Below are 23,753 nucleotides of genomic sequence, written 5' to 3'. Positions count from 1 at the left end.
TCTTGACAGGAGTAGACTTGCCTTGATCTTAATTTCAAGGTGCTGCTTGATATCCTGTGGTTTATCAGTGTATTTCTATAACTTGAACAAATTTGCAAACATTTTGACAAGGGAAGATGTGAAAATTGCCAAAGATTGGTAAGTTATCTAATGTCTTCCTTGTTTTGACTCTTATTTTACCCATTTTTTACTTGGATTTGGATTGGAGGGATTAGATTGTATCATAAAGAAAAGTGAATTATGTAACACTTAATTTGCTCAACATATTGTTCGGGAAAGACATTACCAATGTATCACCATTCACCAACCCCCTGAGGTGTGAAGGTTGTTTCTTTATTTGGAACTATTCAATCTCTTGATAGGACTAGACTGGCCTTGATCTTAATTTCAAGGTGCTGCTTGCTATCCTGTGGTTTATCAGTGTATTTCTATAACTTGAACAAATTTGCAAACATTTTGACAAGATTGTGCTTGATTGCCTGCAATGCTTGATTGGTCTTACTGGTGGGAGGATGTTCCTTATCTATCGAGTTACTCAATCCTGATCCAAGCTTTGGCCGGTGGTTTCCAGGCAGACAGGTAAACAGTAGTACCATCAACTCTCCAACTCATTTGGAATAGTCCCAAATATTGTTGTTAAATTCTCAAATTAGCCAGCCTAGTTCGCTTGGAGAATAGCGCGCTTGCCTTCTAAGAGCTAGGTCGCGGGTTCGTTTCCCGCCCGAGACGAACTTTATCCTGAATCGATAAGGTTCGTTCTTGGAACAGCTGTCTTCCGATGCAGATCTCCTTTTTTACAGTTCTCTCCATTAAACGTCCTTTAAACCTAGTAGTGTGGTTTGAAATTTTGAATTTATTAATTTCTATTCACTTACCTACATAATTATTTAATTATTTCAGGTGTTTGGACACGGGGGCATGTTGTTCTGGCTAGTCAGTTCCCTACTCTTTACCATGGTAAGTTGATAGTAACCCGACTGTAAAGTACCTAGGTGAGGTTCTTTACCTTAGTGGCGGCATTATTACCAGTGTAAAATGATTGATAATGAATGAGAATTTATAGTAAAGGAGAGGCACTTAGTAATGCTGTATTAATTATTTCAGGTGTTTGGACACGGGGGCATGTTGTTCTGGCTAGTCAGTTCCCTACTCTTTACCATGGTAAGTTGATAGTAACCCAACTGTAAAGTACCTAGGTGAGGTTCTTTACCTTAGTGGCGGCATTACCAGTGTAAAAAGATTGATAATGAATGAGAATTTATAGTAAAGGAGAGGCACTTAGTAATGCTGTGTTACCCACAAAAGTTGTGAAGATTAAAAGCTCTCTGCTTTGCCACAAATAATTATTCATGATTTGATATGATAACCCGACTGTAAAGTACCTAGGTGAGGTTCTTTACCTCAGTGGCGGCATTACCAGTGTAAAAAGATTGATAATGAATGAGAATTTATAGTAAAGGAGGGGCACTTAGTAATGCTGTGTTACCCACAAAAGTTGTGAAGATTAAAAGCTCTCTGCTTTGCCACAAATAATTATTCATGATTTGATATGAAATTCCGCACCTCGGTTGGGATCGAACCCACACCCTCCTGTTTACACTACACCGAGGCAGGTCGATATTAATGCAATGCTTGCTGTGATTTCAGGTGTATATGTTCATCTTGTGTTTACCATGGACCAGGTTTAGAGACAGACTAGCCCTACCTAGTAAGTACCATTTGCTACCAACAAACGAACAAACAAACAAACGAACAAACAGACAAACGAACAAACAGACAAACAAAATTGCCAAATTGTCGCGTTAAAACTATCTTCGTCTGTTGATCAATCAGAGCTTTATCCCTTGAACCAATGTGATTTCTCAATTTCTTTCAGCCTTGATCTTCATGGAAATTCAGAAATCCCATTGATCTTAGGTACCATAATCTGTGTACAAAACAATACCCTTGAACCAATTAAATTGTAGAAGGCTTAGTAATGCTGTGTTACCCACAAAAGTTGTGAAGATTAAAAGCTCTCTGCTTTGCCACAAATAATTATTCATGATTTGATATGAAATTCCGCACCTCGGTTGGGATCGAACCCACACCCTCCTGTTTACACTACACCGAGGCAGGTCGATATTAATGCAATGCTTGCTGTGATTTCAGGTGTATATGTTCATCTTGTGTTTACCATGGACCAGGTTTAGAGACAGACTAGCCCTACCTAGTAAGTACCATTTGCTACCAACAAACGAACAAACAAACAAACGAACAAACAGACAAACGAACAAACAGACAAACAAAATTGCCAAATTGTCGCGTTAAAACTATCTTCGTCTGTTGATCAATCAGAGCTTTATCCCTTGAACCAATGTGATTTCTCAAGTTCTTTCAGCCTCGATCTTTATGGAAATTTAGAAATTCCATTGATCTAAGGTACCATAATCTGTGTACAAAACAATACCCTTGAACCAATTAAATTGTAGAAGAGTACTTGAAAAAAGAAATATGTATTTCAAAAGTAGGTTTCTTCTCATTAGAACAAACTAATTAATAGCTTTATTAAAATTGCTGCAAATGAACATAGGATATTTTACACATAATATTATAGTCTACATCACTGCTAAGAATAATAGGTGCAAAACATTGTGCATGCTCTAATGGTCTAATGTATTGTAAGAAAGCTTGAGATATTTACAGGGCCAACTAGCATCTTTGAGGAACATCGAATATACGAGGTATTTTAACGAAATTCCCATGTGCGGAGTCTAAGTGCGCGTCCAAAACGAGGACCATAAACCCTAGTCTAGACACTGAGCTAACTTCGGTCTCTACTTTACATTCTTCATTCCTCTCCTCTACTTCACCTTCCTCAGAGAATTCTTTGGGTGAGTTACAATAGAATGTTGTTGTTGTTGTTAACGGCTTAGCTGAAGCCGGGGGTTTGATGGTCTCCAGCCAGATTTAGCTGGCTCGTCCTGATCTAATGGTCTAATGCTAATGTATTGTAAGAAAGCTTGAGATATTTACAGGACCAACTAGCATCTTTGAGGAACATCGAATATACGAGGTATTTTAATGAAATTCCCCCCATGTGCGGAGTCTAAGTGCGCGTCCAAAACGAGGACCATAAACCCTAGTCTAGACACTGAGCCATCGAACCACGCACCAGTGTGTCCACAATGGAGCCTAGAACCTCTTGCTTTTTAGATACACTTGGAAATTTCGAGGTCACAGAAAAAAATACTCAGCTCCGCTGTGGACGTCCACTAATATTTTATGCTATTGCACCGTTGTTGTCTAGGCTCTAGGCATAACTTTCATAAAATTCTACATGCTCTTATTACTTACAAAGATCATTTTTTCTTTTAAGTAAATTCCTAAGATATGTAGGTAATGAAAATATTTCGAAATGTTGACTTCCATGTTGTTTCTTTGTTATTTTATTAGTTACAAACACAGTAATGCAGTTTCTACTTGAGATATTTCATTAATTAATCATAATCAAGGAGACAGTGGTTTTAACTGTGTCTGACTAAGGTCATTTGTTCTAATAAATTTCTTTACTTAATTAGCCTGTAGTTTTTTGTGTATTTTTTGCTTTTCTGTGTGTAGGGAATGGTAACAATATTGATTTCTTTCACTTGTTTTCAGACAGTGAGACTGATTTTGCCTCAGAGCTTTCTGAAATAAAAGCTGATTTAAGGGGGGGTCCCTTAAAATTCATCATTATTAAATTTATTGTTCAGTTATTATTATTTTTTTATTATTTAATAAGTAAGTAAGTGTTTTTAGGACATTAGGTCAATATGTCAAAGGAATTAAAAACTCAAGTACTCATCTACTTAGGTACTTGTGTCATCAGTGTAAATATTGAATCAATTTCTTCAGTAATAGGTATGTTATGAACCTGAAAACCAATGTTTTTGCCTGTACATTGCCCAGAATAGAAGTTCATAGTTATCCCTTACTCCTTATACATCAGGGAACCCACATATAACTCTCCTGTGAATAGTATAACGTATGTGGTTAGCCTAAAACAATACCTCGGGGTTCTACTTACCTGAAATATCTCCTCTAAGCCGGCCAGACTATGTTCAGATTTGCGTACTATACACATCTCTATTTCCCGTTGCCATGGAAACATGCGTTTGTATCTGATCTGCCCCCAGAGGGCGTTGTAGCAGAGGAAATGTGTGATACGAAGTTTGTCCAGTATGAGGTGTACTTTGTTCACAAACCTGTGGAGCATGAAATAAAATTTGCTTAAAGTTGAAGGGAAGTGGGAGAAAAGTTGAGATGAAAATGCCAAAAAACCTCGAACGCTTGGACTTTTGACGTTCACGCGCCACCCAACACCGCTTGATATCATGAGCGGGCTAGTTTTGCAGCTTTTTATTTTCCTTGTTATTTTTATTTGAGGGGTAGTCTTTTTCTCGGCTAACAATGAGTCATAAAACTCATTCTTTCGCGGGAATTTCGACCAGCTCTTCAGTTGTCCTCACAAGGCTGAGTGACCAACAATATTATTTGATTGATTCTCTGTATAAATAGTTTCTAAGCTGTTTAGCTTACATACCTGTGCATATCTGTTTGATAAGTATCTGTTATTTTTATTTGAGGGGTAGTCTTTTTCTCGGCTAACAATGAGTCATAAAACTCATTCTTTCGCGGGAATTTCGACCAGCTCTTCTGTTGTCCTCACAAGGCTGAGTGAACAACAATATTATTTGATTGATTCTCTGTATAAATAGTCACTAAGCTGTTTAGTTTACATACCTGTGCATATCTGTTTGATAAGTATCTTCACTCATGGTCGTACAAGTCAGAGATTGTTCGTGTGCTGATCGGATAGAGGACCACACATAGAATAGAATCAGCAGTAGAATTATGTAGCAGAGATTTGATTGTAACCAACGCACAGACCGACGTCGACGAAATGATTTCCAACTGAACATCTTGGGGATTTGGACAGTAGATGAGAATAGGGTACGGTTGTATGGAATTGAAAGTTACCCTCTTAATTCCATCGAAATTCACCGATCATAGAAAACTAGAAAAGGAAAAAGATAAGAAAATGTCAGATTTTTGATCACAAACACATCATGTAAGTCAAATTGGAGTTTGGTGGTTGTGGTGAAAAAAAAAATCTGTTAAAAAAGAGTCGAAAGTTTACTGATCAATTGTTAATAAATATTATTGTTCTGAAATATTTTATGGAATTATTTTTCAGAACTTACTATTATTATTTATTTATCGGCACAGTGATATGTAGAATAAGGATCACACTTGAAAATATAGATAAAATGTTAAGAGTAGGAACGAAGTATACTTAATCCGTAATATAATTCTTTAACGAGAAATACCTGGGTCACTTGTGTACTATAAGAAAAATTTGTTTCGTTATTGTGGATAAGGTTAGCTATCTTTAAAACGCCTTATCCGAAAAAAAAAGGTTAGCTATCTGAGATGATGGCTCATTGTAATATTAGAGTTTTCACCAGAGGTTTCCTATATGCAAATCAATGATAAGTATCTTCACTCATGGTAGTACAAGTCAGAGATTGTTCGTGTGCTGATCGGATAGAGGACCACACATAGAATAGAATCAGCAGGAGAATTATGTAGCAGAGATTTGATTGTAACCAACGTACAGACCGACGTCGACGAAATGATTTCCAACTGAACATCTTGGGGATTAGGACAGTAGATGAGAATAGGGTACGGTTGTACGAAATTGAAAGTTACCCTCTTAATTCCATCGAAATTCCCCGATCATAGAAAACTGGAAAAAGATAAGAAAATGTCAGATTTTTGATCACAAACACACCATGTAAGTCAAATTGGAGTTTGGTGGTTGTGGTGAAAAAAAATCAGTTTAAAAAGAGTCGAAAGTTTACTGATCAATTGTTCATAAATATTATTGTTCTGAAATATTTTATGCAATTATTTTTCAGAACTTACTATTATTATTTATTTATCGGCACAGTGTTATGTAGAATAAGGATCACTCTTGAAAATATAGATAAAATGTTAAAAGTAGGAACGAAGTATACTCGTACCTAATCGTAATATAATTCTTTAACGAGAAATACCTGGGTCACTTGCTCACTTGTGCACTATAAGAAAAATTTGTTTCGTTATTGTGGATAAGGTTAGCTATCTGAGATCATGGCTCATTGTAATATTAGAGTTTTCACCAGAGGTTTCCTATATGCAAATCAACATTTCTTTGCCAGTACTGTTTATTTTTGTTCTGTGATGCTCTGATTTATTTTACAAACTTGCTGTACTTATTTTATTTTAGTTTCTTTATTTTAATGATTGTTGAATTTTTCTTTCTGTCAGGATGTTCACTGTTGTGTTTCTGTTTGTGAGAACTTTCGTTGGGAATACTTGAGTAATATCTCCATTCTCCAACCTAACATTTTAATGAAAGGGCAATTTTCACTTCTTTTAACATGTCTGTGTAAACCAATGCAAACCCTTGCTGGTAGAACTTGAATATCTTGAATTATTGGAGAGAGATTTTTTCCTTTTATTTTAATTTTCAAAGGATTTAAGTTTAGTGAAAGAAATATTCTATTTTCAATGTGTTCCCCAGACTTGAATTCTCCACAAAAGGATCACTCAGTGAATTTCTTGCTATTGCAACGTCCTTGTGTTGGCTTTAAATGTTATTAAATGTACAAATTACTATACTAGAATCAGAGAAATATATTTATGTATAGAAATGGGCATCTTACGTGATTGAAATAGGTTTATTTGGCAGAAAGGCTAAACAAGCAACCTGTGCAGTGAAAGAAATATTCTATTTTCAATGTGTTCCCCAGACTTGAATTCTCCACAAAAGGATCACTCAGTGAATTTCTTGCTATTGCAACATCCTTGTGTCGGCTTTAAATGTTATTAAATGTACAAATTAGGTACTATACTAGAATCAGAGAAATATATTTATGTATAGAAATGGGCATTTTACGTGATTGAAATAGGTTTATTTGGCAGAAAGGCTAAACAAGCAACCTGTGCATTGGACCATAGAAATTGGACAAAGTTAAATATTTTATTTGTTTTATGTGAAAATTAATTTCGCCCTATAGCCCTATACAATACTTGTAGTATATATTTATTGTAAAGTTATTCCATTAGCTCAAATTTCAATTCAATTACAGTAATTAACAATTATCAAGTTACTTATTGTTCAATAAAAATAAAAAGACAACATGTTCATTCAAAATACTTACATGCATTGTGTTTTACTTTTTAATATTAATACTTTCCCTATACCTACTTGTCCTGATAGTAAATTTGATATACTTACTTATAAGGACAATTGAAATCTCACTATCTGTACTTACAACGCAGCTAGCAGATAAATCTGTCTTGGTAAACATGTAGGTCTGGGTTTGAATTCTGGTAAGAACACAGAATTTAATTTACTATACAATTTGTATAACCTACCTACCTGTTGTTCACAGGAAGAGTTGATTTTTGATTCTTGTTGGTCAATTTAGTCCTTTTGAATTGGTTTGGACTTTTTTTTTAATTTGCTGCTAGAACAGAGTTTTCCTCTGTATTTGAAAACATCTATTTTGATTCTTACGACCGGGAAAAAGAAAGCTCCTTTTTGTGTTCAACCTAACCCTATAATAGCACTAATCACTGCTCTAATTGTGTAAACTCCTTTTTTCGTTAAACCTAACCCTATAATAACACTGGTCACTGCTCATTTGTGCCAGTTCTTTTGGTAGCGATCACTTTAAAGTTTCAGACTAAGAAGATTCGGCTCTAAGAACACAGTGCTTGTGATGTGTTGATAGAAAGAAAAACATCATGAGAACTTGGGCTTTTTCTTTTAAAGCCATGTAAACCCTATTTTAACTGTCAGCTAGCTAGGCTGGTTTAGGGTTTGCTAGTATACGCTGTATACGCCCTGTTTAGAGTCCCCTAGCCAGACGCTGGTCTACTCCCTGTTTAATGTCCCCCAGCCAGACTAGGAAAAATAGAATAGCTAGCTTAGGTACATAATTATGTAGCTTAGTTGGTAGTGCGTCTGCCTTGTAAGCGCTAGGTCGCGGGTTCTATCCTAAACAGACCGGACTTTATCCTATAGCTTAGGTAGCTTGGAGGGTACTGCCTTACAAACGCTAGGTCGCGGGTTCGATCTCCGCCCGGGCCGGACTTTATTCTGAACAGATGAGGTTGTTCTCCGAACTTCTGGCGGAAAAAATTCGAGACCCAGGTCTATCAGATCGCCTGAAAGACCTAGGTCTGAAACTTATTCCGCCACACACGTTCTGACGGTCTGAGCTGACCGAATAGAGCTTTAAATAAAAAGAATTGATTTGTTTAAGCTAAGCTTTTACAAATTTCAACTCTGAAATTATACAAATTTCAACTCTGAAATTATACAAATTTCAACTCTGAAATTATACAAATTTCAACTCTGAAATTATACAAATTTCAACTCTGAAATTACTAAATTGTCATGTTGCTACTGAAACTCGAGCTCGGGCTCCAAAGATTACCAATCCAATATTCTACCTCTGAACTCAATAGAGCTTCAGATATGAACGAACAAAACCTTTCATATTTCTTTTTCTTCGCCTTTTCCCGTGTACAGACGGGGTCAGTGTTTTTCGTCAGTTTCTCAATCAGCCCTAACTAGGGTGATTGCTTTGGGCTGACATTTGGTTTTGGCTACACATTTTACGAGTGGATGCCCTTCGCACGCAACCTTTGGCTATAAGGTGTTTATTATTTTATTCTACAGGGTGTCTCAACCTGGGATCTCATTTTCATACAACGAGCACCAAGCAGATGAGGATTCTGTATCTCTCCCACATCAGCAGTCTTTCTCTTCTCTTAGAACAGACTCGGATTTCATATATCAGGTAAAATATGATATGCCAGCCTAACGATGTAGCTTCGGGGGTATGTGCGCCTGTCGGGGGTAAGCTTACCCTCAATGCTCCGAGGGTTATCCCTAGGTCGCGGGTCAAATTCCTGTTCGCGGCGAACTTTATCCGAAACAGATAAGGTTTGTTCTCGGAACGGCTGGCTTTCTCCTATTCTCTCTTCATCCCCCTCTTCGGTTTCGGGACGATAAGACGTACTTACTTACAGTTCTCTTTCTCAAACCTCGTGTCGCCCGCCTAGTTACCTTGGAGTGTGTAAATATAATGTATAAGCACCGCTTTATTTAGACTGTCAGCTTAGAACAAGTTGTCCAGCTAACTTCGTGTGGCCGAGAGTATTAACAGAACAAAGGATCTTCACCTTTCCACCAGGTGTCAGGGAAATGATACTTCTGTATTTCCATATCGTGCAGGGGCACGGGGAGGTTATAGGGTCCGAACGGTTTGAGCGGGAGACTGTGTGACTCGTTACCGAGGAGATAGGAGGGAAACATTTCGCCCGGCATGACCCTGTATTGCCAGCCAGGTCTGAAGTAGGTGGAAGATATAGGGTCCAGCTGAAACACGATGAGATTGACGCGACCCCGCAGGTATTCCGTGTTGAGTAGATACTCCGCGCGACGGCCCCGGTATATGATGTCGATGTCTGCATACTGGAATTGATTGGGAAACAAAACAAAATTTCATTTAAGGGAAACATTTCGCCCGGCATGACCCTGTATTGCCAGCCAGGTCTGAAGTAGGTGGAAGATATAGGGTCCAGCTGAAACACGATGAGGTTGACGCGACCCCGCAGGTATTCCGTGTTGAGTAGATACTCCGCGCGACGGCCCCGGTATATGATGTCAATGTCTGCATACTGGAATTGATTGGGAAACAAAACAAAGTTTTTTTTTTCAAGCAAAATTATGTTATTTATGCAGTAAAAAAATAATTTTCATTTTTTACACACCTGAAAACCAATGTTTTTGCCTGTACATTGCCCAGAATAGAAGTTCATAGTTATCCCTTACTCCTTATACATCAGGGAACCCACATGTAACTCTCTTGTGAATAGTATAACGTATGTGGTTAGCCTAAAACAATACCTCGGGGTTCTACTTACCTGAAATATCTCCTCTAAGCCAGTCAGACTATGTTCAGATTTGCGTACTATACACATCTCTATTTCCCGTTGCCATGGAAACATGCGTTTGTATCTGATCTGCCCCCAAAGGGCGTTGTAGCAGAGGAAATGTGTGATACGAAGTTTGTCCAGTATGAGGTGCACTTTGTTCACAAACCTGTGGAGCATGAAATAAAATTTGCTTAAAGTTGAAGGGAAGTGGGAGAAAAGTTGAGATAAAAGTGCCGAAAAACCTTGAACGCTTTGAACTTTTGACGTTCGCGCGCCTCCTAACACAATGATATCGTGAGCGGGCTAGTTTTGCAGCTTTTTATTTTCCTAGTTTGAGATATTTCATTAATTAATCATAATCAAGGAGACAGTGGTTTTAACTGTGTCTGACTAAGGTCATTTGTTCTAATAAATTTCTTTAATTAGCCTGTAGTTTTTCGAAATATCTCCTCTAAGCCGGCCAGACTATGTTCAGATTTGCGTACTATACACATCTCTATTTCCCGTTGCCATGGAAACATGCGTTTGTATCTGATCTGCCCCCAGAGGGCGTTGTAGCAGAGGAAATGTGTGATACGAAGTTTGTCCAGTATGAGGTGTACTTTGTTCACAAACCTGTGGAGCATGAAATAAAATTTGCTTAAAGTTGAAGGGAAGTGGGAGAAAAGTTGAGATGAAAATGCCAAAAAACCTTGAACGCTTGGACTTATGACGTTCGCGCGCCACCCAACACCGTTTGATATCATGAGCGGGCTAGTTTTGCAGCTTTTTATTTTCCTTGTTATTTTTATTTGAGGGGTAGTCTTTTTCTCGGCTAACAATGAGTCATAAAACTCATTCTTTCGCGGGAATTTCGACCAGCTCTTCAGTTGTCCTCACAAGGCTGAGTGACCAACAATATTATTTGATTGATTCTCTGTATAAATAGTTTCTAAGCTGTTTAGCTTACATACCTGTGCATATCTGTTTGATAAGTATCTTCACTCATGGTAGTACAAGTCAGAGATTGTTCGTGTGCTGATCGGATAGAGGACCACACATAGAATAGAATCAGCAGGAGAATTATGTAGCAGAGATTTGATTGTAACCAACGTACAGACCGACGTCGACGAAATGATTTCCAACTGAACATCTTGGGGATTAGGACAGTAGATGAGAATAGGGTACGGTTGTACGAAATTGAAAGTTACCCTCTTAATTCCATCGAAATTCCCCGATCATAGAAAACTGGAAAAAGATAAGAAAATGTCAGATTTTTGATCACAAACACACCATGTAAGTCAAATTGGAGTTTGGTGGTTGTGGTGAAAAAAAATCAGTTTAAAAAGAGTCGAAAGTTTACTGATCAATTGTTCATAAATATTATTGTTCTGAAATATTTTATGCAATTATTTTTCAGAACTTACTATTATTATTTATTTATCGGCACAGTGTTATGTAGAATAAGGATCACTCTTGAAAATATAGATAAAATGTTAAAAGTAGGAACGAAGTATACTCGTACCTAATCGTAATATAATTCTTTAACGAGAAATACCTGGGTCACTTGCTCACTTGTGCACTATAAGAAAAATTTGTTTCGTTATTGTGGATAAGGTTAGCTATCTTTAAAACGCCTTATCCGAAAAAAAAAGGTTAGCTATCTGAGATGATGGCTCATTGTAATATTAGAGTTTTCACCAGAGGTTTCCTATATGCAAATCAACTATTGATAATGATATTGTTTTGGAGTTTATTTTGTGTTGATGATGTGTGAAGTACTACTTCATAGTTAGGAAACTCAGCTGATGAGCTATGAAGAGATTTCATATTGATAAGAAATGAGAACTCTTCTCCTCTCTTCCCATGTGTTTTCACTTCCCCTGCTATTCTTTTGGTTCTAAGGACGCGATCAAATTAAAACATCGTGGGTTCGATTCCCGCTCGGGGCGGATTTTCTTAACAGATAAGGTTCGTTCTCGGAACGGCTGGCTCCTATTCTGTCCTCCTATCTTCGGTTTCGGGACGATAAGATTAGCAGTTACAGTTCCCTTTACCAAACCAGCAGTTAGTTTCCTCTATTAAACCTCTAAGGTCGGCCATTTACTATCAGGTAGACCTGATACGTAGCCTATACTCTGGGCAGCTCATCAATAAACTTAATTATTGATTGTTTTTCTCTTCTTCTTCGCCTTTTCCCATGTTCAGATGAGGTCGGTCGGTGTTTGTCGTCGGCCTCTCAATCAGCTTTAGAGTGATCGCTTTGAGGTCAACTGGTTTTGGCTAAACAAAAATTTCCGAGTGGACGCCCTGCGCACTTGCAGCCGTAAAAAATAGAATAATTATAATATCTAACAAATTACTTTATCTCGTGTTTTCAGCCAAGCGCAGTTTCTACGTGTACGTGGGCGTACTGATGCTACTAGATCTGGCTCAATCTACAGGCGCCTTCCTCCTACTCAACTCAGTACTGGAGGGTATTTGTCTGGTAGATATCACGGCAGGTCTCTACTTTTTGATTCTATTCAATGTCAGTGTGAATTCTTAATCCATGCATCTCCTTGATTTCAGCCTTCAATGCCTGAAAAGAGAAAATACAAAATTAATTGGGCAAACAGTTTTATTTTTTATTACAATCAAATTGACTGGATAATTTGAGAAAGAGACTGGATAATTGAAAGGATCAAACCATTTTTGATGGTCTCAAGTCATATTGTTTATTGGTCTTTGGTCTATCATGATCATGAACCACAGCCTTCAATGCCTGAAAAGAGAAAATACAAAATTAATTGGGCAAACAGTTTTATTTTTTATTACAATCAAATTGACTGGATAATTTCAGTCAATTTGAGAAAGACACTGGATAATTGAAAGGATCAAACCATTTTTTGATGGTCTCAAGTCTTGTTGTTTATTGGTCTATCATGATCATGAACCACAGTCAACCATCATGATGACTTAGGTATTCTTATTTATTCAAAGTAGGTAAAAACCATAAAAAAAAAAAAAAAACACTGCCAGCTGCCTATGTTGGTTAGGTGTTAGCTATTCTCTCTGTTTTTAGACACTAGTCAAAATTCTACTTTTCCAGTGTCTGTTACACTTGTAAGATATGCCAGATAAACTTACCTTGTTGACTAGCATGTGTTGTTTAACGGTAGACAGACCTTTGAATTCAGGAGAGATGACCATAATTTCAAACATAGCACCACAGCCACCTGAAATCCAGTGATGATACACCACAATCATCTAACATAACAGTAAATGGAACTGAATTCCACAGCTCAATATATTATGTGATTATGTCACATTAGTATTTCAAATGTGTCATAATTTTTGGTTTGTAAAATTCATTCCCCTTTATTGAAATCTCCAATTAAATTATTGGTGAAACCCTGACATTATATTATATTGTATATTATTCAAGAAAGACATAACATGTACCTACCTGACACATCTTGAACTTCAATGGATTTTGCCTTTGGAAATTCTCGTTGTAGGACAGATTTGAGATTGGCTTCCGTTATTTGGGCTGCATTCTGAGTACAATACCTTGCTAGGGACTTCTGTAAAAAAATGAAATAACAAATGGGTATTATTTTTCCAGAAATATTGTCAATAGGAGAATGCTGGAGGTTAAAGCATGTTGATTGCTACAGTTCCTGATAGATCACTCAAGTTAACCAATGTTGTGTGTAGTTGATGGTATCTGGACATATAACATATAATATATTAACATCTTTTGTCAGGAAGTACCTAGGGAGGTAAATTAGTGATATGGCAGGAGAAAAAATATGAGGTTTCAAAGGAACCAAACTTTAAAGCCGGCTACAGTCTCAAGCTTACTTCATCTTAAAGTAAGTCTTGTTTTTTATTTGGCAGTAGGTCAATCAGCCCTAACTAGGGTGATTGCTTTGGGCTGACATTTGGTTTTGGCTACACATTTTACGAGTGGATGCCCTTCGCACTCAACCTTTGGTGCTATAAGGTGTTTATTATTTTATTCTACAGGGTGTCTCAACCTGGGATCTCATTTTCATACAACGAGCACCAAGCAGATGAGGATTCTGTATCTCTCCCACATCAGCAGTCTTTCTCTTCTCTTAGAACAGACTCGGATTTCATATATCAGGTAAAATATGATATGTCAGCCTAACGATGTAGCTTCGGGGGTATGTGCGCCTGCCGGGGGTAAGCTTACCCTCAATGCTCCGAGGGTTATCCCTAGGTCGCGGGTTGAATTCCCGTTCGAGGCGAACTTTATCCAAAACAGATAAGGTTTGTTCTCGGAATGGCTGGCTTTCTCCTATTCTCTCTTCATCCCCTCTTCGGTTTCGGGACGATAAGACGTACTTTCTTACAGTTCTCTATCAAACCTCGTGTCGCCCGCCTAGTTACCTTGGAGTGTGTAAAAATAATGTATAAGCACCGCTTTATTTAGAATGTCAGCTTAGAACAAGTTGTCTCATTATGCTAACAGTTTAATGTCGTATTTGTTGTTTCCCCCTCAGCACACAAGTGGTGGGAACGCAGGAGTAGGAGGGGGAGGACCCAATACCACTCACTTCTCTCAAGTCCTAGCCACGCCCACCAATCCACTATACACCGCCTCCCTCCAATCACCGGATAGTATCACTGGTTACAGTGTCAATAGTACCATACTGGACCTGCCCACTGCAGCAGGCAGGTAGAACTCTCTAATGAACCATCCTGTAAATGAAGATCATAGCAAATTCTCGAGGAATAAGCCACTGTGGTTTGCTGAAAATTCCTAAAATTCAGCTCTTTAGAATTACACAACTGAAGAAAATTCCTGGAATAAGCGACTGTGGTTTGATGAAAATTCCTGGAATAAGCGACTGTGGTTTGATGAAAATTCCTGGAATAAGGACTGTGGTTTGATGAAGAGTCCTAGAATGTAGCTCATTAAAATTTCACAGTGGTGAAACTGAAGAAAAGTCTTGGAATAAGCGACTGTGGTCTGATGAAAATTCCTGGAATTCAGCTCTTAGAATTACGCCATGGTGGAATCGGAATGTAGCTCATTAAAATTTCACAGTGGTGAAACTGAAGAAAAGTCTTGGAATAAGCGACTGTGGTCTGATGAAAATTCCTGGAATTTAGCTCTTAGAATTACGCCATGGTGGAATCGAAAAAAAAGTCTTGGAATAAGCAACTGTGGTCTGATGAAAATTCCTGGAATTTAGCTCTTAGAATTACGCAATGGTGGAATCGAAAAAAAAGTCTTGGAATAAGCAACTGTGGTTTGAAGAAAACTCTCAGAGTAAATCTCATAAAATAAGTTCATGGAAATTTTGTGAAACACATAACTTTTAACGGAGGAAAATTCTCAGAATTAACAATGGTAGATTGAAGAAAATTGAGGATAGTTATATTTTTCAATTCATATCAGATCCCATCAATTCAATCATTTGACCATATCTTTTATAATCAATAAAGTGATCATCCAATACCCATCTCTTACTTGGACCCAGTATAACCTGCGTTGGTGGTGTAATGGTTAGGATAAACGACTGCTCATCAGGAGAACGTGGGTTTAATTCTAGTCGAGGCATGAAATTTTGTCATTTTATTTGAGAATTAGATCACAATATTAGTCGTAGCCTACTGCTATGGTGTAAAGAGATCATCCTTAGTCTTTTTCGAGCAATATAAATAAGCACTATTATTAATAGTGACAGGTCATAGTTCATTTTGCATGTCAGACCATAATATGTCAAATATAATAATACTACATACCACTTATCAAGTTGTAATCTTCAAATATCATTGCATCAAACTATGTTCAGGTATTTTACTATTAGTTCTCTCTAGTGAGTTTTACAAATCTTTTGACAGAATGTTTATATCTCATTGAAAATATTTTGTACCCATAGGGTTTTTTTTCTGAAAATATTTTGTTCCCATAGGGGTTTTTTTTTTTCATTTCTTTGCTTTCATGTTTTATTTTTGTTCTGTGATGCTCTGATTTATTTTACAAACTTCCTGTACTTATTTTATTTTTAGTTTCTTTATTTTAAGTAATGATTGTTGAATTTTTCTTTCTGTCAGGATGTTCACTGTTGTGTTTCTGTTTGTGAGAACTTTCGTCGGGAATACTTGAGTAATATCTCCATTCTCCAACCTAACATTTTAATGAAAAGGTAATTTTCACCTTCTTTTAATATGTCTGTGCAAACCAATGCAAACCCTTGCTGGTAGAACTTGAATATCTTGAATTATTGGCCCAATACTGAAGAGAGATTTTTTCCTTTTATTTTAATTTTCAAAGGATTTAAGTTTAGTGAAAGAAATATTCTATTTTCAATGTGTTCCCCAGACTTGAATTCTCCACAAAAGGATCACTCAGTGAATTTCTTGCTATTGCAACGTCCTTGTGTTGGCTTTAAATGTTATTAAATGTACAAATTACTATACTAGAATCAGAGAAATATATTTATGTATAGAAATGGGCATCTTACGTGATTGAAATAGGTTTATTTGGCAGAAAGGCTAAACAAGCAACCTGTGCATTGGACAAAGTTAAATATTTTATTTGTTTTATGTGAAAATTAATTTCGCCCTATAGCCCTATACAATACTTGTAGTATATATATATTGTAAAATTATTCCATTAGCTCAAATTTCAATTCAATTACAGTAATTAACAATTATCAAGTTACTTATTGTTCAATAAAAATAAAAAGACAACATGTTCATTCAAAATACTTACATGCATTGTGTTTTACTTTTTAATATTAATACTTTCCCTATACCTACTTGTCCTGATAGTAAATTTGATATACTTACTTATAAGGACAATTGAAATCTCACTATCTGTACTTACAACGCAGCTAGCAGATAAATCTGTCTTGGTAAACATGTAGGTCTGGGTTTGAATTCTGGTAAGAACACAGAATTTAATTGACTATACAATTTGTATAACCTACCTACCTACCTGTTCACAGGAAGAGTTGATTTTTGATTCTTGTTGGTCAATTTAGTCCTTTTGAATTGGTTTGGACTTTTTTTTTAATTTGCTGCTAGAACAGAGTTTTCCTCTGTATTTGAAAACATCTATTTTGATTCTATTCAATGTCAGTGTGAATTCTTAATCCATGCATCTCCTTGATTTCAGCCTTCAATGCCTGAAAAGAGAAAATACAAAATTAATTGGGCAAACAGTTTTATTTTTTATTACAATCAAATTGACTGGATAATTTGAGAAAGAGACTGGATAATTGAAAGGATCAAACCATTTTTGATGGTCTCAAGTCATATTGTTTATTGGTCTTTGGTCTATCATGATCATGAACCACAGTCAACCATCATGATGACTTAGGTATTCTTATTTATTCAAAGTAGGTAAAAACCAAAAAAAAAAAAAAAAACACTGCCAGCTGCCTATGTTGGTTAGGTGTTAGCTATTCTCTCTGTTTTTAGACACTAGTCAAAATTCTACTTTTCCAGTGTCTGTTACACTTGTAAGATATGCCAGATAAACTTACCTTGTTGACTAGCATGTGTTGTTTAACGGTAGACAGACCTTTGAATTCAGGAGAGATGACCATAATTTCAAACATAGCACCACAGCCACCTGAAATCCAGTGATGATACACCACAATCATCTAACATAACAGTAAATGGAACTGAATTCCACAGCTCAATATATTATGTGATTATGTCACATTAGTATTTCAAATGTGTCATAATTTTTGGTTTGTAAAATTCATTCCCCTTTATTGAAATCTCCAATTAAATTATTGGTGAAACCCTGACATTATATTATATTGTATATTATTCAAGAAAGACATAACATGTACCTACCTGACACATCTTGAACTTCAATGGATTTTGCCTTTGGAAATTCTCGTTGTAGGACAGATTTGAGATTGGCTTCCGTTATTTGGGCTGCATTCTGAGTACAATACCTTGCTAGGGACTTCTGTAAAAAAATGAAATAACAAATGGGTATTATTTTTCCAGAAATATTGTCAATAGGAGAATGCTGGAGGTTAAAGCATGTTGATTGCTACAGTTCCTGATAGATCACTCAAGTTAACCAATGTTGTGTGTAGTTGATGGTATCTGGACATATAACATATAATATATTAACATCTTTTGTCAGGAAGTACCTAGGGAGGTAAATTAGTGATATGGCAGGAGAAAAAATATGAGGTTTCAAAGGAACCAAACTTTAAAGCCGGCTACAGTCTCAAGCTTACTTCATCTTAAAGTAAGTCTTGTTTTTTATTTGGCAGTAGGACCATAGTTAGGCTGACCATACGTCCCGCTTTCGGCGGGACAGTCCCGCTTTGGAGCCTCTGGTCCCGCTGTCCCGAGAAATCCTCTGGGGACGCTAAAATGTCCCGCTTTCGCCCAAAGTCCCGATATTGTCCCGCTTTAGCTGTTCCAAACCTAATAATATTATCATTGAGAGCAATGAGCTCGGGAAAAAATTCATTTTACGATTCCAATAGTGTACCTACAATATTATGTATCAAAATATTTGAAAATAAAATGTAGGTATATTGACTGCGTAGTGCAGAGGCAGGTTGTAACATAATATGTTGATACACAAACATGTGTGTAACATAATTAATCAATACTTAGGTATACCTATACATTCAGTCACATTCCCATTCTCTCTCTCTCCCTCTCCCTCCCACTCCCACTCCCTTTCTCTTTTCTCTCTAATTGTCCTTCTCTCTTTCTCCTTTTTTGCTCTTTCTCCCTGAGAGAAAGTGAAGAGAGAAGGAAGACAGGATAGGAGAAAGCTAGTCGTTCCGAAAATCCGAGAATGAACTTTATCGGTTTAGGTTAAAATCCGCTCCAGGCCGGAATCGAGCCCGCAACCTAGTGTTTACAAGCAGACAGGCTACCCTCAAAATTAACTAGGCTAGCTTAAAAGTTCTTTAGATAACGGCGTTCCTTAAATTATGGACTTTTAAGTCGATGTTTGTTGCCATGATCTATTGGAAATACCCGAGTAGAAAGTATGGATTTCCAAGTTTTACGTACAAAAATTGTAGCATTCTCTAGTTTAGTATTATTTCTTCATGTTTGCAAGCTAGTAGATATTCTGTGTTTATCAACACGAGGAGTTGCGATGGTTCAAAGACCCGGAACTTACGAAATTGTTTCAGAGAGAAAGAGATGCTCTCTGGTTAGAATTAGAACTATGGGAAAAGTTCCCAGAGAATTAAAATAAACTAGATATTAGTATTCATTGAATAGTTAGGTAGAGGTACTGTTGTAAATACTTTGGTAACTGGAGTAAGGCTGGTCATTCACTGAGAACATCGTACTTAATAAGTACATATTAGCTATTAGGGCTATTTGATATTCATTACTATGTACCTAGGTACGGTATGTATATATAGTTGTATAGTTAGATGAGGTACTTTGGTACTTATTTAGATTGCGAATACACAACAAACAATAACATTACGACTTACTTCGAAATAAAAGCTGATTTAAGGGGGGGTCCCTTAAAATAATATTATTTTTTTATTATTTAATAAGTAAGTGTTTTTAGGACATTAGGTCAATATATCAAAGGAATTAAAAACTCAAGTACTCATCTACTTCGGTACTTGTGTCATCAGTGTAAATATTGAATCAATTTCTTCAGTATCAGTAATAGGTATGTTATGAAAAAATATTTGTGGAAGCATTACTCATTCTGACATCATTCAAGGAGTGTTTGATCTATGAAGCTTCAATATAAATGTTTTTACAAACATTTTATTATGGTTTGCTGTTATCATAAGTACTTAGAAATTAGAATAAAATGTTATGATAAAGTAAACACTACTATAATATAGACAACCATGAGGTCATAGGAAATAAAAAGGAGGCAGAAAAATACTTATCAATAAAAATTAATTGGTAAATCTTTGCGTAGGTCTAATTGTTTACCTACTTAGATCTATGTAAACTTCAATGTGAATTTTCTCCTTTGAATAGAATCTAGAAATTTAGAAAGAAAGAAAAAAAATTGATCATGTTAAAAGCTGAGACATACAAAAATGTGATTTTATTTTTTTAGGTCCTAAAAATAAAAAACCTTCTCTGCTGTGCCTTTTTTTTATATCCCCCCAACTGGTAAGTATATGAGTTAAGTAGGTACAGTCTTTCTTAAAAAAAAAAAAAAAAAAAAAAAAAAAAAAAAAAAAAAAAAAAAAACGCAAATGTAATAGAAAGTCGTGTGATGTTCACACTAGAATTTTTTTTTCTTCAAATAATAATTTGACTCCCTTGGTGGCAGAATTGTCGCGTTTTATAATAGCTCTCAGCAGTATCAGCACATTTAGGTACCTACCTGCTAAAACCTTAACCATTATACCCACTATATGCAAAGCCAAACCATTAATAGTAAACAGGTAAACAGTTTATTTTTTGCAAACAACTTGTTAACATAATGGGTGGCAAGATGGTATCTTCTGTTGAGATTTGTTGAGTTATTAATTTCCTGTTTGTTACCTTTTATATCTCTCAGTTTTTTTTTAATACCTAATTACAAAATAATATACAAGGCAATTACAAAATCAATGAATATTACCTACTGTACCTATTAGGTACGTAATGTGCCTATAGATAGCTTAGACTCTTGGAGGTAGCGCATCTGCCTTGTAAGTGCTAGGCCGTGGGAGCGATTCCCGCCCTGGGCGGATTTTATTCTGAACGGATAATGCTCGTTCTCTTCGTTCTCGGAACGGTTGACTTTCTCCTATTCTGTCTTCCTTTTCATTTCAATTTAGGGACGATAAGACCTTAGCAGTTCCAGATTCCTCTATCAGACCTCTTTTTTTAAAAAGTAAAAATATGTAGGTACCTACCTACCTAGTTTTTTTTTTTTTTTTTTTTTTTTAAGAGGTTAGTATCTACCTACAAAGTACAGAGGTTTAACGACAGGTGTTTTACACTCCATTCGGCGATTGACTCCTCGTCTCCTTAATCCTCACTCAGCCTAAGAGCGAGTGAAGCTGGAAAAACCATCAACACGCGATTACACGGATTGGACTATCAACCAAGTTAGTGCAATGTTGCCTAACTTCAGTGATCTATTGAGAACTGTTGCATTATATTAGACTTGCTTTCGCCACTGGCGGTATGTATGCCAAAATAGATGTAATAACAGGTTCAATTCAATTCAATTCAATTTATTTTTATTGTACATAATATGACATTAAAAATACATTTCAATGAATACAATTGTACAACGTCAGTTAAAGAAAAGAAAAAGAAGGAGAAAAAAATAAAATAATATCTAAAATTGTTAAAAAGATAATAAAAAGGTTTTAGGGGGTACCTAGATAGGCAATGACATATTATAATATCTATTACCTACCTACCTACCTACTTTGTTTTACTTTCCTTGAACCGCTCTTCCGATCTTTCTTTTTAAGAGGTTTGACAGATTGAACAGCAACTAGCAAGGTCTTATCGTCCCGAAATTAAGAGAAGGAAGACAAGATAGGAGAAAGCCAGCCGTTCCGAGAACGAATATTATCCATTCAGGATAAAATCCGCCCCGGGCGGGAATCGCACCCGCGGCCTAGCGCTTACAAAGCAGACGCGCTACCAACTAAGCTAACTAGGCTGGCTAATTTCCTCAGCTTAAAATTAGCCCGAGATAATTTGATTTGGTTCATCAGATAATACCTATTTGTATCAGGTACTACCTACCTATGTTCTGGCTCCACTTTTTTTCGGTATTCAAAGCCACACTGATTTTGTATCCTTGAAACCAGCACCGTGTGAAATGTCCTGAACGTTTTCACCTCTGTGACATGATACCTCTGTGGTATTTCTCCTCTTTTTTGTTGATTTTTCCAAAGGAGGGGAAATCTGGGACATCAGCCAATGAAAATCATGGAAAGATTTCAGCATTTCTTCAGATTCCCCCACTTTTTCTCTTCCTAATGTTTTTCTTTTCCTGGTTTTGAATTTGAAATTTTATTTCTGGCTTTTCTGTCTACTTTTTGTGATAAGCATTTATTAAAATATTAAAATCAGTGATAAGGATTAAATCTGTGTTTCAGAAACTAATTTATCTTAAAGATTGGTTCAATTTGATTTCTAAAGTCAATAAAATGATCTAAACCAGCTTAGACCTGGTTTTCATCTAAAGATCAAATTTCCCAGTGCACCTGTTCTTTCACTACCTGTCACAGTCCGATTCTTCCTCTTGTCCACGGAAATGAGTGTTGTCATATTTGGACTTGCGTTTGGTAAGTTTCACATGAAGCTTAGAGCGTCAATCGCAAATGATTTGTATTAGGCCTCCGTGGCTGAGGGGGTATAACACTAAGCTTGCACGGCGGAGGTCCCTGGTTCGATCCCTGGCGGGGTTGATGTTTTACGGCTCTGTGCTTGGAATTCGGGGTGCACTCCCTCTGGTGAAGAAATTTGAGTAGCAACCAGTGGCAGCATTACCAGTGTAAAGAGATTATTGAAATAGGTATTTATTGCAAAGGACGCACTTAGTAATACTGTGATATCCACAAAAGTTGTGAAATGGATCTGCTTTACCACAAACAATTAAAGAATTGGTTGTTTGATTGATATTCTCTATCTCTCTCTCTCTCTAACATAACAGTAAATGGAACTGAATTCCACAGCTCAATATATTATGTGATTATGTCACATTAGTATTTCAAATGTGTCATAATTTTTGGTTTGTAAAATTCATTCCCCTTTATTGAAATCTCCAATTAAATTATTGGTGAAACCCTGACATTATATTAGGTCTCTACTTTACATTCTTCATTCCTCTCCTCTACTTCACCTTCCTCAGAGAATTCTTTGGGTGAGTTACAATAGAATGTTGTTGTTAGCTGAAGCCGGGGGTTTGATGGTCTCCAGCCAGGTTTAGCTGGCTCGTCCTGAATAACATAACAGTAAATGGAACTGAATTCCACAGCTCAATATATTATGTGATTATGTCACATTAGTATTTCAAATGTGTCATAATTTTTTGTTTGTAAAATTCATTCCCCTTTATTGAAATCTCCAATTAAATTATTGGTGAAACCCCAACATTATTGTATATTATTCAAGAAAGACATAACATGTACCTACCTGACACATCTTGAACTTCAATGGATTTTGCCTTTGGAAATTCTCGTTGTAGGACAGATTTGAGATTGGCTTCCGTTATTTGGGCTGCATTCTGAGTACAATACCTTGCTAGGGACTTCTGTAAAAAAATGAAATAACAAATGGGTATTATTTTTCCAGAAATATTGTCAATAGGAGAATGCTGGAGGTTAAAGCATATTGATTGCTACAGTTCCTGATAGATCACTCAAGTTAACCAATGTTGTGAGTAGTTGATGGTATCTGGACTTATATATTAATATCTTTTATCAGGAAGTAGGGAGGTAAATTAGTGATATTATGGCAGGAGAAAAAATGAGATTTCAAAGGAACCAAACTTTAAAGCCTGCTACAGTCTCAAGCTTACTTCATCTTAAAGTACTTATTACTTATTGGCAGGGGAGTATTCTTACCTGAAGAGAAGGAAAAATCAATCGTCCACATTGAAACATGATGGATGACCTCTGAGTGTCAACATGAACATGGGTACTCTGACTTGTAGTAGGTATCTGATTCTGCTTTTGATCTGGGACAAAATACACCAACCCAAACTTCATAGAACTAATAATAGGAGCTTTTAAAATTTTCGGTAGCTGGTTTTCGCTGTGACTTTCCAAGATCCCGCTTTCCGAGTTTACAGATTACAGAAT

General features: G+C 36.4%; 2 protein-coding genes and 2 long non-coding RNA genes across 4 annotated transcripts in view; 2 read left to right on the top strand and 2 right to left on the bottom strand.

Moving 5' to 3' along the window:
- LOC103510248 (transmembrane protein adipocyte-associated 1 homolog) overlaps positions 1-15,032 on the top strand; it is a 21,412-nt gene extending 6,380 nt beyond the window's left edge. The window contains exons 6-11 of the mRNA XM_026824346.1: positions 512-579; positions 901-957; positions 1,648-1,708; positions 12,381-12,529; positions 13,988-14,131; positions 14,511-15,032. Of these exons, the coding sequence (XP_026680147.1) occupies positions 512-579; positions 901-957; positions 1,648-1,708; positions 12,381-12,529; positions 13,988-14,131; positions 14,511-14,690 (659 nt within the window). The 3' untranslated portion in view covers positions 14,691-15,032. The remainder of the gene's footprint in view (positions 1-511; positions 580-900; positions 958-1,647; positions 1,709-12,380; positions 12,530-13,987; positions 14,132-14,510) is intronic.
- LOC113467883 lies at positions 2,804-8,879 on the top strand. Its single transcript, XR_003391813.1, has 2 exons — positions 2,804-2,873; positions 8,759-8,879. It is a non-coding gene; the product is annotated as an uncharacterized LOC113467883 (long non-coding RNA).
- LOC113467882 lies at positions 6,230-7,568 on the bottom strand. Its single transcript, XR_003391812.1, has 2 exons — positions 7,009-7,568; positions 6,230-6,775 (listed from the first exon to the last, which is right to left on the bottom strand). It is a non-coding gene; the product is annotated as an uncharacterized LOC113467882 (long non-coding RNA).
- Positions 10,541-23,753, bottom strand: LOC103510247. Its single transcript, XM_026824345.1, has 8 exons — positions 23,517-23,753; positions 23,082-23,203; positions 22,761-22,914; positions 17,827-18,007; positions 17,508-17,596; positions 16,958-17,147; positions 10,974-11,247; positions 10,541-10,635 (listed from the first exon to the last, which is right to left on the bottom strand). The coding sequence occupies exons 1-6, from the start codon at positions 23,658-23,660 to the stop codon at positions 17,088-17,090; spliced, it is 750 nt and encodes a 249-aa protein (XP_026680146.1). The 5' UTR covers positions 23,661-23,753; the 3' UTR covers positions 10,541-10,635; positions 10,974-11,247; positions 16,958-17,087.

The sequence above is a fragment of the Diaphorina citri genome, unplaced genomic scaffold (assembly GCF_000475195.1).
Source record: "Diaphorina citri unplaced genomic scaffold, Diaci psyllid genome assembly version 1.1 scaffold577, whole genome shotgun sequence".
Classification (NCBI taxonomy): Eukaryota; Metazoa; Arthropoda; class Insecta; order Hemiptera; family Psyllidae; genus Diaphorina; species Diaphorina citri.
The sequence above is the reverse complement of the archived record's forward strand: the minus strand, read 5'-3'. Positions and strand labels throughout refer to the sequence as shown.

Bases quoted from the DNA above. Each gene is read 5' to 3' on its own strand.
- LOC103510247 (XM_026824345.1), bottom strand. From the start codon at position 23,660: ATGAAGTTTGGGTTGGTGTATTTTGTCCCAGATCAAAAGCAGAATCAG. The intron at 23,204-23,516 runs GTAAGAATACTC...ATTTTTTTACAG, and splicing joins TGATTTTTCCTTCTCTTCAG to AAGTCCCTAGCAAGGTATTG. The intron at 17,148-17,507 runs GTAAGTTTATCT...TTCTCTTTTCAG, and splicing joins AACACATGCTAGTCAACAAG to GCATTGAAGGCTGAAATCAA.